This window comes from Esox lucius, chromosome 6, assembly GCF_011004845.1.
Source record: "Esox lucius isolate fEsoLuc1 chromosome 6, fEsoLuc1.pri, whole genome shotgun sequence".
Taxonomy (NCBI): domain Eukaryota; kingdom Metazoa; phylum Chordata; class Actinopteri; order Esociformes; family Esocidae; genus Esox; species Esox lucius.
This window is the reverse complement of record NC_047574.1, coordinates 18,511,617-18,528,881: the sequence shown is the minus strand read 5'-3', so window position 1 is coordinate 18,528,881 and position 17,265 is coordinate 18,511,617. Positions and strand designations below refer to the sequence as shown.

Below are 17,265 nucleotides of genomic sequence, written 5' to 3'. Positions count from 1 at the left end.
ATAGGTATACAGTATGTAGAATATTTACCCTTACTACAAGCTATTTTTTTAGGACACCCTGGCATATGAATGTAAAAAGAACAGCTGGTGCAGAAGTACCTAATACAAATATGTAGAAATATGGCTGATAAAACTGTTTGTGTCAGAATATTATTTGGTTTGCAATAAAAATTGCATTCCACAACAACCCTCAACCCTTCATAAAAGTGTAAATTCAAGTCTTTTCCAGCCTGGAAAGAAAAATATGCCTCATGACTAAAATGATACTGTTTCGTCTTCTTCAACCTCCTCTTTATCTCTGCAGCCAACACAGCTAAGGTGTTTATTGAGGTAAAGGATGAGAACGACCACCCCCCTGTCTTCACCAGAACCCTTTACATTGGTGGTGTCGCTGAAGACGCAAAGACCTTCTCTTCTGTTCTAAAGATAGTGGTGAGAAAGGTTTTCTGATACTGTTTATGTGTTACTGTCATAACACACGAAAGATCATGTTGAAAAGATTGTCCGCTTCTGAATTCTGTAACATACCGTGATTGTACTGTAATGCCATGATGTAAGAGTTTGTACCATCGCACACTCTCCCTTGCATGCACCTGTGTGCATAGACACACACTGAAAGTGGTTATCTTGCTTTGGAGTAAGCTGGCCAAGTTAGCTTAAGCGAGAGTGGTTATCTTGCTTTGGAGTAATCTAGCCAATTTAGCTTAAGCTTGTCAAGGTGTATAACTAAGTCTCATTATCTAACAGAGATGCTAGCTAGCAGTGGGGACTGAAAGCAATTTCCACAAAAATATATTTTTGCACTGAACCTCACAGAAGGTGTCTGAATGTCTATGCTTTTCAGAGATATCCTTCTGGTAAAACAATTAAGCTAGAAAAAGAAAAGTAAATCGCGTTAAGGAGCAGAGTGTGGTTCATGATACAGAGGGAAAACATTATCAGAGGGAGGCAGAATGCCTTGTTAATAGAGGTTATTGGCTCATCCATACCATATTTCTACTCTGCCTGTCTGTCACCAAAAGAGGTTAGTTATTGGGAATCTTGGCATTTAAAGTCTAAATTCCAGAGTAAAATGCTGAAAAAATACTTGGAAAAGAACCTAAAAAATAACCCAAATGTTTACTAGAGTTATTTACTGTACCAAGAAAAGAAAAAAATCCTAGGTATAATTCCTGCTGCTTAAAAATCTATTACAATTTTAATTGCATGGTCTACAGTCTTATTTAGTAATATCGTATGGCTCCTCTAATTACATAGATAGTGCAGCCCTGTCATTAAATGGTCCATCCCTTCCATCCTCCCTCCAATCCATTGGTACTCCCTGTGCCAGTACCTGGAGAGAGAAATCGGTGTTGCACCTATTAATCAATGTCACTGCAGACAGGCACTCTGCAAATTGATGCCCATCTGAGCATGCAGGCTGGGAGGCAGGCATTCACAGGTATAGAGGCCAGAGTCTCAAGTTCTCCCTCTCCTGGCTAAATTATATCAATGCACTCTCATCTTTCAGGGAACCATGCAAATTATTCACTTGGTGAATAATTTGACTGCCCCAGCCTCTCGACCTGGTTCCCGTTCGAATGTTTAGTTTTTCTTCTTCAAGACCATTTTCATGCAAGATATTATAATAATAATAATAATAAGTTGGCATACATATTAAAAGATAGATACATTAGTTAAAAGAAGAGAAAATCAGTAAAACATTTGAAGTGTTTTGAAATTTGAAATTTTTTGGATCCATAAAAAATAGCAATGTAGTTCAACACATAATATAAATAAACAAAGACAGAAACCATGCTGAAATTATTTCATGTAGAGAACATTTGGATAAATTGAATTGTTGTGACAAAAGCCTAATTAGCTAACAACGCCTGCCATTCTCAATGAAAATGCTAGCCGCAATTGATCGTCTCTTTCAAAGATCTTCCACAAAATGTTATCATGTATTCAATAATTTTACTGAGTATAAAACTAAAACACATTTCAAGTTATGTGCATGTTAATTAAAATTGTTAAAAATGTTGGCTTCTTGCTTAAAAACAAGGTCAATGTGCTGGTAATGTTGCTATGCTAGTGACCAGTTGATGCTGGCAATCTTAATAATGAAAAATCTGATCCATCCAAGTCATACACGGAATCTAACCTAACAAATAAATATGGACATGCCCTTGCCTGCTTCAGTGTCCCAAGAGTGTCACCTGGCCCAGGGCTGCTAAACAGGACCATTGAATTAGGTTTGGCTGCCACCTCTTGATGAAGAACACTATACCTGTATCAGGGCTCATTGGGGGATGATAAAAGGGCTCCAGAAAAGCAGCTCTGGGCAGCAGAAGATGGGAAGTGTGTGACGTTGTACATCCAGAACTCCCACTGTAAGGCCGTCAGATGACTTTACCTTTCTTAATGGTTATGTTTTTGACTATTCCCATGGCTATATAAATTGTCTTTCAGGGTTCTGAGCACGGGTACTCTGTTCCTTGGTTCTCTGCCCATAACACCGGTGGGCGATTCAGGCATAGCCCCGGGCTAGAGCACAGGGTACTGCCATGTCTTCTGGGACCTCCTACCTGCAGGCGGAGGTCAGCACTCACCTGGGATGTGCCTGTGAGGCAGTGGTGGGGAGGTTGGAAAACCTTCGAGCCACCGGCATGAATCCCTATGGGACCGTGGCTGACTTGACAACCATAACATCTGTGGGGTTGCCCAGAGCCACAGTAGTGCCCAGAGCCACGGTAGTGCCCAGCAAGACACCCAGAGCCACTGTAGTGCCTGGCGAGACACCCAGAGCCACGGTAGCAGCTTGCTCTCCAAGTAAACCGTGGTCCAGCGCTTGCAGCTCAGGGCTGCAAAACGGTGCCCTTGAAGAGAACCCAGCTTCGGCCCATGAACGCATCTTCACCCCTGGATGGTGCACACCTGCTGTCAATCAGCCCTCCTCAGGAAGACAGGATCAGCATGTCACTCTAGAGCTGCCACCATAAGGTCACCAGATGATACAGGCTAACCACCTTCCCCAGCACTTACACTTTTGACTCTTCCCTCTGCTATCTTTGTCAGTATAATGCCCTACCAGGCCCCAGGCATGATAACTGTGTCCGTTCCCTGGGTCTCTTCCCATAACAATTTATATTGTTAAATAACCAGTGACAATTATTGGTACACCTGTATGCAATACGTTGCACCCTCCCCTTGCCTGTAATCTGAGACAATTTATCCATGCAAAGGAGTGATATCTCAAGAATCCTTGGTCCTCATTTGTGGACTCTTCTCTTCAGCTCACCCCACTGGTTTTCAATAGGATTTAAAGGGGCCTGGGATGACCATTGCCAAGCTTGATTCTGTGGATAGTAAAGAATATTTGTGTGGATCTGGATGAATTCTTTGGATCATTGTCTGCTGGAATATCCAACGGTGAGCTAGTTTCTTCGGCTTGGCAGAGGAAAATGCTGGTCTCAAATATGATGTCATAGATTGTGGTTCGCAGGGCATTTGGAAGTACAGCCACAAACAATCACATATGTGGCACCAAACTTGAGGGGATCTGGAATTTTTCTGTATTTTTCTGCACCCTTCTTGGGTGTTTGTGGCCAAAAAACTCTATTTGTCTCATCTGACCATTAAACTAATTTTCCAATCAAGTTCCTATGACATTTAGTAAACCCCAGCCTTATGTTTGTGTCTTGATGAGAGTAGAGACTTTCTTCTGGCACCACCTCCAAATGGCGTGTTGGCATGGAATTATATGAATTATTGATGACTCCAAAATTCAACCAACTGTAAGTCTCCAGAAGTGATCTTTGGAAAGTGTTTTACCTCTTGAACCACCCTCCTCACTGAGTGGGGGCAAAATACCCCTGGGTCCTCTTCCAAACTTCAAATCCAGTTGATTAAGTTCTTGAATGGTTATTGCTTAATTTATGATGGTTGACAACCCTCTTTTCTAAAAAAAAAATTAAATCAGACAAGAATGTAATTAACATCTGCAGTATCAAACTAAATTATTGTCCAGAAACGAAGTTAAAATAAAGTTTGAGTGGATACAACAGATTAGTTGGACAGCGATGTGAAGGTAATGAAATTATTATGGAGGTGCAGAGATTATCTTTAGATGGAACTGTTAGCACGCACAGATGTGTTTGTGACCTTGTCTGAAGGCCACTTTCAGGTTAAGCAGACCAATGATTTTTTCATTTAACCCTCCATGTCGACTGAGAACAATCTCATTTCCTGCAGCGATCTTGGAAATATAATTATAGGGTAGAGGAGGGGGGATTGATTGAGCTAATTGGAACCTGGAAAGGATTAGGTGGCCATAAAGATATGAGGCCAGATTGGAAATTTAGCCAGCGACCATGATTTTGCTAGGGACTGACTACTCTTGCATGGTATCGAGTTTTTAGTGACCACTGAGAGTCAGGTCTTAATATTGGTTAAGTATCAGTCTTAAGTTAGGAGAAGTCTGAACTTGAAAATTTCACTCTTGTTTGTGTGTGTGTATGTTTTTTCTATTCCTAGGCTACTGATGTTGATACAGGGAACTACAGCGCCAATGCATACCGCCTGATCATCCCACCTTCAGCAGATGGTCAGGACAGCTTTGTGATCGAGCAGTACACAGGCATCATCAAGACGGCTATCATGTACCGTAACATGCGTAGGTCCTACTTTAAGTTTGAGGTGATTGCCACGGACGACTACGGAAAGGGCCTGAGCAGTAGCGCTGGTGTGGTGGTGAGTGTCTAGTGTCCTTAACCAACACATATCCATCCATGGTTTGAAGCCCACTCATACACAGACACACATATATTTAAACCTTGTTTCACGGCGTGTCTGGCAGTTAGTGGCTTCGTCCTCAGTCAACCACGGTCAGCAGAACAACAGATGCCGCTTCCCCCACTCCCAACTCAAACAACATCTGATTGTTTTTATTTCCCCCCCGACTTTTCCATTAGGAGGCTACTTGATGATGATGAGGCACATTTTCTTCTCTCTAGACGGTGTCTAGCTTCCAATACATTACATTATTCAATGCAGTTATTGCACACAAGATGCTAAATGTGAACGCTGTTGAATCCTTCTGCCAAATGATCCAATTGAACTATACATGGAACATGTTTTCCACTCATTGAAATGGTTTTGTGCGTATATGTATAGAGGAAACTGGGATAATCTGAGACAGGGTTAGTTGTAGCTGTCACAAAAGATGCATCAGGAGGCAGGTTGAATTACGGATGGTTTTATTTACATTGGGCCGGTGATACGATCAATAAGGAAAGGCTAGCAACTACTATGGGATGAATAATGGAAGATGAATATACATTTTAACCTGTGAAGGCAACATCAACCATTGAATAAAAGCACAAAGGTTTCTCTTTGGCAGGATAGCAGGTTTCATTATATTATCGTTGTGGTCAACATGCCTGTGGCACGTCTTCACTACATGAAACCCCCCGTTTCTAGGAAAAAATACTGGAAATGTATCATGTGATCACATATTCAGAAAGAGGTCAGCCAAGGTCTCTATTAGCTACTATATGAGGTCAGCTAAGAGACCTGTGGCTTCTCCCAGCTTCTGTGTTTATTCTTAGATTTGCTCTCTATTGATCATAGGTAAATGAATGATTGCTTCTTAACAGGGCTACATGTAATAGCTTTGTTTAATGTTACCGAAAAACAGAAATCCCATTCTTCTCTCGTGGACAAAAATCAACAGCTTGCACTTTTAGTTAATAATCACAGGTATGCTACAGTTTGTTACCATCTGCTCTGAAATTTGTTTTAATATTAACTTAAAAATGTCTTAACAGTACTGCAGACTACTTCAAAAGAATACTGATCTAAATTATTTTGTCCATGATTATTGATTAAGATCTGATTAAGATCAAATATTTGCTGACTGATACTTTCACTGTTTGAACTATTTAAGAGGTATAGGAATTAATCATTGCCAATTTTAGATTACCACCAATATAATTCATGTAAAAAGAAAAAAGCTAAACTTTGACTTCTTGCCCCTCTGTGCAACACATTAAGGTGAGTTCTGTCAGCTAGGTTGTTCTGGAACATACATATTAATAAACCAGAATGGCGGCAGTGTGCAGTCAACCATGTTGATGAAAGATTTTAATAAATCAACAAAAGGTTAAACAAGTTGCATTTTTGGTTCTATGCATCCTCAAGATCGCTGATCACCTTCCCCACTAGTGATCCATCAAATCAGCACCTGAGTTGTGTGGGGGGTTTAAGCAGCAAAACAGAAGCTCTGAAAGAGTGAAAACCGTAGTAATCGCCAACTCCATTACTAACCTGTTCGGAATTAATCTCTTCAAGGCTGGCAACTTTCTTATTATTTATTGATTTAAGCACATTCAGACAGCTCATCCTAGTTGCTTGGATTGTTCACCATCTCATTTTTAGCAGGGTCATCATATTTAGACTCAGATACAAGGATGTCAGGAACACACATTGCTGACAGGTTATCAAAAAGATTTTCCATAAATATGTTGAGCAATTTCACCTGTAATTATTCATTTATTCAACCATGTATGTTAGTTGAGAATCACTACTCCTTTTTCAGTGCTGACTGAAAAGATTGAGCAGGTGCATTGGTCAGATAGCAGCATGTTACGTTTGTTTTTTAAGGAATGCTTAAATGTATTTTGTAATTCATTCCAGTCATTGGGGGTGCAGAACTGAAATGAATGATGACCAAAGGAAGTGTCAGATTTGGTAATGACCTTTGAGAGACATGTACTGGTGTGTACAGGTTACTTTTGGAATAGCAGATGTGAAGCATGTGTAACGTGTAAATAAGTTGGTACCACGCAGTCTACTCTTGTGTGTATAAAAAGGGACGGTTGTACACACAAGATTGTTGTACTGCTAAGGCTACTAAGATTTTTGTAGAAGCATAATGAAAGCTTGAATTACATTTTCTTGTCAGAAAATATCTTTTATTTCTCTGTGCCTGAAAAAAAAAAGATTTTCATCTGGTTGTAGCCTATTAGATTAGACAACTCTGTGAAACAAGGGTTGTCTACGCCTTTTACCCGGGTCATTTTTGTGCGGAGCACATTTGTCAAAGAGATTACAGAGGATTTCCAGGGAAACATAACATCCTCATATAAATGTTGATATTTTAATAATGCTATATTGTCCTGTACCAAAGCTTAATGTAAATAATAACCCACACACTCTACCCTATGGGTGTATACATACATCTCCATATGCTTTCAGTTATTCAATTCAGTGTCGCTCTTAATGTATCAAGCAAACTAGGGTCTAATGAGACAGAAGCAGTGTTTGGGATGACTGCCTGAATGTGTGACAGAAGCGAGTACTTAACCATGTTGCTGGTTCATTTTCAAGAGGAAATTTAATTTAATTGAGGCTGTGTGGGAGATTTGGCTTTAGAGCCCAGAGCCTTAGAGCCAGTGCAACCACACTCCATCCCTCTCTCTTTCTCTCTTGCTCTCTCTCTCTCGTTCTTGCTCTCGTTCTCTCTCTTTCTCTTCCTCATACACACACGCGTTATCTATTTCTCAATGGCTTCTCTTTTTCCTTTTCCCTCTTAGGTGTCTGTGGTCAACCAGCTAGATATGCAGGTGGTGGTGTCCAATGTCCCACCCACTGTGGTGGAGGAGAATAAAGAGCAACTTATTGCGTAAGACACCAGACGCTTGTCTTCTTTTGCTGTTGTCAGTTTACAGTAAACATGCTTGGTTAAATATGACACCTATAAGCAGGGGCGCCGTATAGGGGGGAACAGTTAGGACAATTCCAAGGGCCCATGGCTGACAGGGGCCCAAAAAAATAGGTAACAGCTGCGCCGAGGGGGCATAATTAGATTTTTTTGTCATGGGGCCCAAAATTCCTGGCGCCACCCCTGCCTATAAGGGTCTAGACTTACCTTAAACAGTATTTGGAAGCAGTTTTCTTTGCTGACGCGAAAGCATTAAGGCTATTGGAACTGCATGATTTTTTAGTTTATGTTTGAAGAAGGTAATAGGTGATAATAGTTGCTTCACTGCGCTGCCGAATATACGTAGTTACATACCGTATGTGTCAGCATAGTAAACGAGACGTCCGCTTTTCAGGTGGCGGCATCACACAAACAAACATGCTAGCGCTTCATCAGTGCATGTATGACACCTTTTAATAACCGACTAAAAGAAAAGACCGATTCATAGAGCAATAACATCATAAAGACAGCTGTAGGAATATTAATGTAGAATAACACAATACTTCCGCCCGTACCTGTTACTAATGTTGAAAATGAAACGTCAGTATTCTGGAGCGATATGTCCAGGACCAGATTCCAGGGGCCAAGGTGGTGGTGGAGTCCATCGGCCCACGGAGGTTTGGAGATGGATTTGACCAGGAGGACTACACCAAATCAGACCTGATGGTGTACGCCATTGACCCACTCACCAACCGGGCCATCTCACGCCAGGAGCTCTTTAAGTGAGTGACCCAACACAAATATATGGAATACATAATCTCCATCTAGTCTAGTGATGTCTCTCACATCACTAACTCTTTTTGATTACCCCTTGCACCTATTTTCCTTCCTCTGTAATGTAAGGGAGCCGTTGAAAAGTGCCTTTTCAACACTTTCTGTGGCTATTAGAGGAGAGCATTACCTTTCCACTCAACAGGTGGGGTGTGTGATAACACCCTCGGGACCTTAGTACTGCCACTTGTCTTATGTTCTTCATTCCCCAGACAGTTCAGCTCAACAATGTGGGAGCCAAGCCCCCATTTAGAGCATGGGAGATACATTGCTAGAAGAAGCCTCCTTGCCACTTTTCACAGGAGGGTTTGATGTATCTATTTCTTGCCTTATCTCTCTCACACCTTATTTTCCCCAATTCTATTTCACTCTACTTTTAAAGCACTACTTTCAGGTTGAGGAATCATCTAACATAAAGCTGTAATTCCCAGAAGTCAAATGTCACCCTCACAAGACCATTTATGTCATCATATTCTGTTATAGATTGCTCTGTGTGTATTTGTGTCCAGTATAAAACATTAATGTATTGCATAGGGAATGCATTGTTTGATAACAGTAAAACGTTCTGGGAAAGGCAAAATCCCAGAAATGTCTTTAGTTGCCGAACCGTTGGAGATACGAACGTGTGCTTATGTTTGAGGCATGCTCACGTTCAGTTACAAAGTCTTTTAAAAAAATATAACACATACACCAACTACTTCCTAAAACTGAATTTATAATTGACCATCTTAAAACAGTTCCATATGTCAATGGCTGAGATGGCTTTTGTGTTTTGTGTCTCTGTTGTTTTTGATAAGTGTGGCTTATTTAAAAGGCTTTATGGCTAGAAAACCTACTTCACGTTGCGCACTTCCAAACTAGGCATACAAGTTTTTTTTCTGTAGTTATTAATTAGTACTATAGAATAAATGGGATTCATGGAGTACCTTTCTTAAAAATATGAAACAAAAAGCATATCTGCTGAAACACAGTAACAGCTTTATAAAATCATACATGAAATGTATTTGCGAATAAAATGCATTTGTATTCACTATGTAAATACAAACATATGTTATAGTAAAAATAATGGTTGTGAGACTAGTAAATATGTTAGAAGAAATAAATCCAAATAAAAAGGTTTGGATCAGACTTTGGACAACTAAAAGGCCAGTTGACAGAAAATCTGAGAGACCAAGCAGGCACATATCTAGAAAGCATGTCAGACGTGTATCCAGGGGCATGTCATGAAGTGCTTTAAAAATCCAATTCTTGAATGACAATTTCAGTAAAAATGCAGACGCCCAATTAACAGCACGGACAAATAGAGCAAATACATGGCAAAGGCTGTAATGGAACTGTATGATTAAAGTGTTGTTGGCAGTGAAATTGTTGAACACTTTGTGGCCTTTCTGGTGCTACTTTGCTATTTGTGTAATTTTCAACTCGAAATAGTACATTCAATTGATCTGAGGGGAGCAGGCGAGTTTCATGTAGGTTTATTCAGGGAAGTCAAGGAAAAGGGACAAAAAATCATAATAATAGAGTAATTAAAAATGTAAAAGGTTTGCATAATTTTTACGTACTAGGCCTTTCTAGTGTTAACATCTTGGATATGTCTCCTTTCCTTTAAAACCCAATCCTGACAATACAAGTCTATTCTTTAATCCTGCATGACTTTGAGAAAAGTAGCTTAGTGTTGAGTTAATCTGAGCACATTACTTCCTTTTCCTGTGCTGCTAGCTGTGGCCCTGTTTCCCTGTAATGACACAAGTGTCATAAAGAAAGGAGTTTCTTTGCACAAGCTAGTGAGCATCACTCTTATCAGAAGCCCCAGCTTTGAAGAGAGCCATTGTCATTGTTAAAAAGAGATTTTAATGTATCATTGCTTTAATAAGAATCCCGCATTCTGCTACAATAGAATGCTTTCCATGAAGAGGCCAACTGAAGTTCAAGCAGGGAGGAAAAATAAAAGGGTATTTATTAATTCAGCTCATGCCTAACAGCATAGAGAGTTATTTGCATGTTGCATTTCCATGCTTCTGCTGTCAGCTCCAAGAAAAAAAAAGAGAAAGGGAAGATAGTGAGGGAAACATCCTAACTGACAAACAAAACAAAAGCTTTCACACAAACAATATGTTCATGTACAATTGCCAATAAACACACATATTTAGCCTCTCAGTGCCAGGGGGTGAGACAAGGATATCTCTTGAGCGCCTCTATTTTCAACATTTATGTAAACTATTTGCCTCTAATACTTAGAATGGCTGGCCATGGTCAGTCTGAGAATAAAAGACCAGATACAGTGGAAGTAGTGTTGGATGGCCAGTAGTGGGCACTCTTCCCTCTGGTCTAAACATCTAATCCAAGTGCCCCAGGGCAACCAAGGGCACATTTATCTGCATAGAGTGCAATCTCACCATGGCACTTATTATGAGTACAGGTGTTAACACAGGTGTACTGGCACCATTTCTAACCTGGCCTTCACATTATAATGGCCACCTCATTATCTCTAGCTTCCACTATGATCATGCTTTCCTTCCCACTGTAACAAAAATATATTTTTAACGGTTTCAAGTAATACAGAATCGGTATCAAATCAATACTGTAAGTGTCCACTAAGTTACAACATTAAACATACAAACCATTCAAAATGATCTCTGTGCTTAATTGAAATCAAGTGTACACATGTTTTTCTGATGACGTGGTGCTTCTTTCCTCCTCCAAGAAGGTCTAGAGCACCATCCATATCATTCAAATCATCCATATCGTCCATATCATCCATATCGTCCATATCGTCCATATCGCCCATATCGCCCATATCGTCCATATCATCCATATCATCCATATCATCAGCACAAAGGATGTCATGGTAGTGAATGAAGAAAATAATGCTGTTGCCAACCGTCCAGACACCGCAAACATGAATAAAACCTAGAAACCGTTGACATAGAGCAAATAATGAATCTACCTTGTCCTAAATATCAGAACCACAAGAAAAATCACCTCACCGCTCATGTCATCACAGTTAACATAAAACATGACTCCCAATCAGCTAAAACTAAACTACTTTTTGTGTCCGACTCGTGTTGCGTACGGCAGGTTTCTGGATGGGAAGCTGCTGGATATCAACAAGGAGTTCCAGCCCTATCTGGGTCAGGGAGGACGCATCCTGGAGATCCGCACACCTGACATCGTGGCGAGCGTGAAGAAAGCCGCTCAGGCCGTGGGCTACACAGAGGGGGCCCTCCTTGCCCTCGCTATAATCATCATCCTCTGCTGCATCCCTGCCATCCTCATCGTCATGGTCACCTACAAACAGTGAGTATAATACGACTGTAGTGGTAGCTACCACACCTTATGTGTAGTTATGGTAATGGCGTACTGTTAAACCCATTCCTGTAGTTTGCAGCAACTGAGGAAATGTGCATGGTGCCAGGTATTCAGGGAAGCCGCGGTCTCCCCGTGTTTTCCCAGACTTTCTCTCTCAAACTAATTAGTAATGCTAACAGAGGATACCATCGGCATGTTATGCCTGTTTATGCGCCGTGAAATCAGATTAATTAACACTCATTTGTGACAAATATCCGAGCCCGTTGTGACCGTCAAAGTGCATTTTCACGCCTCCGCTACCCCATCACTATAGCACACACAGACAAATCTCCTCCACACACCCAAAACAAAATGACATAACAATAAAGCATATGGCACAGATTTATTACACCATTTGTCCCTGATTGCCAGCGATTTGTTTTATATGGATTTTGGGCAAAGACGTTCTATGTGCCATTTGAATCCGCTGGGTGATAAACTAATGTCTGGGTAATGTTTATACCCAACAGATGGGTCAAAGCGGTTACCCTCAAAATCATACAGTACTCAACAGGTGATTTTAGTGGTTGTACTAGACTAAACACACAAGCCAATAGTCAATTGAGCCAGCTGTCCTCTTTGGGATGGTTTTTATTTACTTACTGTATTGTAGATGTGTGTGTATATAGAATGATAGTGGTGCAATGCACTGCTTTAAAAACGTTTACTCAATTTTGACTTGGTGTCTGTGAGAATATTCTGATGCCATACATTCTCTCATTTCTCTCCTGTGCTGTAATTACATTTTGTTGTTAATAAGTAATGCTGAGAAAAAAAGAAAAACTAAAAAATAATCTGGAATTTTAGATGCTTGTATGAACTGTAGCCTGCAGATATATGGTAGATGGAGTGCCTAATGCTTTGCATAATGCTCTACGCAAAGAAGTAGAGCAGAATTAGTTACTAAGGCCTGTCATAATCTTATTCTGTGGTAAAATAGGGTAAGATCTTTGATAGGGCGTGTTATCCAAAGTCTAGCTGTTAGCTGAATAAGTTAAAAGGAATCCCATGCATAATGCACAACGTTTCACCTAGAGCGGTGTGTTCTTCAAAAGGAACCTCAACAATCATTAAGCATTGAAATTGAATGCATCTCAGAATTTCAAATTGAATTAATGTTTCTCATTGTGTTGTATTAACAAAATAGGAATGAGCTATTTGTTTAACCAAGGTTGTCATGGGTTTTTTCTCCCCCCACACCTTCTATCCTCCACTGCCTGGAAATTCACCCACCAGATTCAAAGAGTAAGTAACTCCCAGTATGATTTAATTGATCTCCCTTTTATTCTCTTGAGAGTGCATGCTATATTGCTCAAATGCCCTCATTACTGGATAGTCATTTAAAGAATGACTATTAAAAAGAGTAGAAAAGTGCAAACATTGAATTGGAAGTCATGCCCTTCAAATGGTCATTCATCTCCAGTAATTGGACAATTTTATGCCTTTTTTATATTTTCGATTTTATATAATAGATTTGCTATACTATTGTTATCTCAGTATTAGAGACGAGCCACATACTATACGGATGTCCAATCACCAATGAAATGTAATCTTAATTGGAATCAAGTGACGACATGTTATGGAAACAGTGGATTACACTCAAACTGATGTAACTTTTTTTGACCTTTAGGAGACAGGCTGAATGTGCCAAAACTGCCAGGATTCAGCAGGCTCTTCCAGCTGGCAAGTCTGCTGCCCCACGTGCCCCAACCGCCAATCTATATGAAGAACTGGGTGACAGCAGCATGTAAGTCACCTTTTATCTCTCCCTCCCTTCCTTTTCAGTTACAGTATACTGAGGAGTCGTTTGTGCAGAAAGGATTTGTGGGTATTAGGATGATGAACATTTTTCAAACAGCAAAACAATTTTTGTCTTAGCATTAGTGTTTCAAAATGTATCAGTATCAAGATTCAACTGAAAATGTCAATGTTTCTTAAAACTCCTTTTTTGAAATGGGTATGCATTTAAATTTACATTTTGTTTAATAAAATTCACAGGTATTGTTTGCCAATTTGAAAAAGAAATACCAAAGTGTGTTTAATATTTCATTTACAATATTTGTATGAATGCACACATTTTTTTGTTGCTCTGATATAGGGAGACTTTGTGTAAGATATACGTATATATAACTTTATATATAACTCAGATGAAACTAAGATGTACACAAATACCCTAAAATAAAACCAAACACTTATTATTTTCCCCTTATAGGATTGGTTTGTACACCAAACATTTGGTGTACAGAGCTAAAAGAAAAAAGAATGCTCACTGTCCTTATAATTCTGTACAGCACTGTATATCATCTTGTAAGTGGCCTTTAGGCAATTTATTTTTGCACCTCAAGTGATCAAAACCCCACCCAGAATGTTTGTGTGATAGGTCTGAAACAACTTGGAAATAGCAAAAAAGCAATTGCGATGCAATCATATTTTGTTTTTCATGAACAGCATAAAGTCTGGAAGCTAAAAATCTCATCTTTTCTACTCACTTCGCCAACATAAACATTTTTAATAGGTTTATATTTTAGCAAAAGATGTATGTCACTCATAGACTTCTATAAAAGTCCACTAATGGATTAAATTTGAGATTTGACTGTCATGTTGAGCTTTTAACATTTTCAGGACTACATCATTGCACCCTTCTTCAGTTGCTTCAGTTGTAACTCCATGTGGTATCCTCTTACAAACACCTACACACACCTGTGTTTTTAGTATCCCAGTACAGGTAGTCAGTATGTGACTTTCCAGTTAGTATCCGGATCCTTTTAAAAATGGCCTTCTTTTCAATTCAAGGTAATTCAAGGTTTGTTTTGACTTTAAACAGACACCCAGGTTTACAAAATCAAAATGATGTTCTTGCCCTCATGACACCACAATTTTGTGTGATTGTTTTGTCATTTGTACAATTCGATTCTACCTTTCACATTAAATACTATTTTAAGTGTGTATATCCAGTTACCGTATCGCCCACTGAATATAATAGTGTAAGTATATTGAGTATATTTTGTGTATGCTGTATATAGTTATTTATTTTGTATTGAATCTTAGTAGAATGTTCACTCTCTGAGTCATACAGAGTCATGTGCTTCTCGTCTTAGGGGATTCATCCACAGACCAAAGAAACATTCCTCCTGTTCAACTACAACCCTGTTTCCAAAATAGTTGGGGCTCCATGTAAAATGCAGAGAAAAACAGAATGCAATGATGTTCAAGTCGTTTGTCCCTGTAATTAATTGAAAATAGTACAAAGACAACTTGTTGAAAATGTTGAAACTGAGAAATGTTATTGTTTTGGGAAAAATAAATACCTATTTGGAATTTGATGTTAGCAACACGTTTCAAAAAAGTTGGGACAGGGGCATGGGTACCACTGTGTTGCATCTCCTCTTCTTTTAGCAATACTCTGCAAGCGTTTGGGAACTGAGGAGACCAACTGCTGCAGTTCTGAAAGTGAAATGTATTCCCATTCTTGCTTGATATAGGATTTCAGCTGCTCAACAGATTGGGGTCTCCTTTGTCATTTCATAATGAGACAATTGTTTTCAATGCGGGGTGGTCTGGGCTGCAGGCAGGCCAGTTTAGAACATCTAGAATGTCTCTTCCTGTTACTGACCTGTTGCCAATTGACCTAATTAGTTGTGTGATATTACACCACGTTTAGGTTTTTAGCATTACACAACTATTCCAGTGTTTTGTTGCCTCTGTCCCAACTTGTTGTGTTGCTGGTATCAAATTCAAAGTGGGCATATATTTTTCAAGAAAGATTTGATATGTTGTCTTTGAAACTATTATCTATTGAATATAGGGTATACATGATTTGCACATCATTGCACTCTGTTTTTATTTATATTTTGTGCAATTTATTTTGGCAACAGGATTGTAATAAGAAACCACTGAGAAGAAGGAAGATGTTCTATTTGACAGTCAGGCAGCCCTGACGCACGTTGTCTCACATTATGCAGTTTAGATAACAGATTAAAATGACATGTATAGGCCCTTTTTACACGAAAGTATGGAATTTTTCTTTAGCCACTAGATTTGTTTTGTTGTTCTCAATCTCTGTAAATAACCAGGTTGATGTGATCTTGAGGCTCAAACCTCCGAGGTAGTGTGACTGTACCAGATCAAAGGAGAATGAGGAGAAAAAGTCCCCAAATGCATCCATATCAGGACATGACTGTGCACTCTGGCTGTTAAATAATAAATCATTCATAAACAGGATATCCGAAGTGAAAACTGAGGAACAGTTTTAATAGCTTATGTCTAGCGTAATTGAAGATACTGCTTCGGGGCTGGTGTTGTTGCTGTAACTTAATGTTATACAGTGTAATGCTTATTTGACATGGGCTTCCCAAAAGTAAAGCCTAAATATGTATCGTTATGTCAGAGGCACAAAACAGTTGTAAAAATGGTTTTTCATTTGGCCTAGCTGGTTAAATACATTTAATATTTCAATAATGTAAATGTGAAATACAAATGTATTTAAATTGTACAGGAGGAGGGTAACAAAGCTATTAAGGCATTCTCATAAACAAATCCATACAAATCCTCAAAATGCAGTTGTTGCATATTAGGCATTCTGTATAGTATATGCAAATCAACGTGAGGACAGTCTTACCTATGATGCATGCTGATTCGAAACCTTTTTATTCAGCGTCTTCATCAATGAACTTGTTTGGCCATAAATACCACAGCCTTTTTTCAAGCTGTTAAAAATGTAATCTCAAAACAACTATATGTTTGGGTTCATCTTACTTAAAGGTGATTTGGCCAGTGGCCAAATTGGTCAACTGAAAACAAATGTGCTCACATGCCCCCCTAACCATTGAGCAGTTGCTAAATACCGCTGAATGTTGTAATGCTGTTGTTTAAAGAAACCTATACAAGGGATTATTGGTTCCCTTGGTCAACAGACCACGTTCAGGGAAAGGATCTATCTAACATTAAGAAATAATTATCTTTTAACAAGCCTTTCTCTTTCATGCCATCTCCACACTTTATCTGCTCTTCTATGGATTCAGACTGCAGTAAGTAGCCACAATGCATACAGTATATCTTGTCCTATCGGATCAAATAGCCAAACAAATGTGTTTTAGCGTAGATACAGCTCTGCTTTGAGATAGTGGTTAGCCTTCTACATTTATTCCTTAGTGTGCTTACTGTAAATATGTTTAGTTTCAGTGTATATAAAAGCACTACTAGTTCATTATTGCATTTGAATAGAATGGTATAATTTGAGATGCAAAAAAAGACTCTTAATAATAAGGTTAAGCTTAACAGCAGTGTAACATTATTATTATTTGCTTTAATCTGCTTAGGAAAAGTGATCCTACCTTTATCAACTTTAGAGGTTTTGTGTGTCTATAGTTGCTTATACTGTACAATAGCTTATACTCTATCCATCC

General features: G+C 39.2%; 1 protein-coding gene across 4 annotated transcripts in view; it reads left to right on the top strand.

Moving 5' to 3' along the window:
* Positions 1–17,265, top strand: part of LOC105010659 (protocadherin-15) — a 226,731-nt gene that overhangs the window by 194,094 nt on the left and 15,372 nt on the right. For 3 of the 4 annotated variants that reach the window (XR_004575807.1, XR_004575806.1, XM_034292761.1), the window contains exons 27-33: positions 305–432; positions 4,516–4,731; positions 7,575–7,663; positions 8,287–8,463; positions 11,591–11,809; positions 13,097–13,105; positions 13,491–13,607. Coding sequence is in view for 2 of the 4 variants with exons in the window: in XM_034292761.1 (XP_034148652.1) it covers positions 305–432; positions 4,516–4,731; positions 7,575–7,663; positions 8,287–8,463; positions 11,591–11,809; positions 13,097–13,105; positions 13,491–13,607 (955 nt within the window). In the remaining 2 variants the exon portion in view is untranslated. Of the gene's footprint in view, positions 1–304; positions 433–4,515; positions 4,732–7,574; positions 7,664–8,286; positions 8,464–11,590; positions 11,810–13,096; positions 13,106–13,490; positions 13,608–16,881; positions 16,888–17,265 lie in introns of all 4 variants that reach the window. The other variant, XM_034292762.1, reaches the window with a different exon arrangement.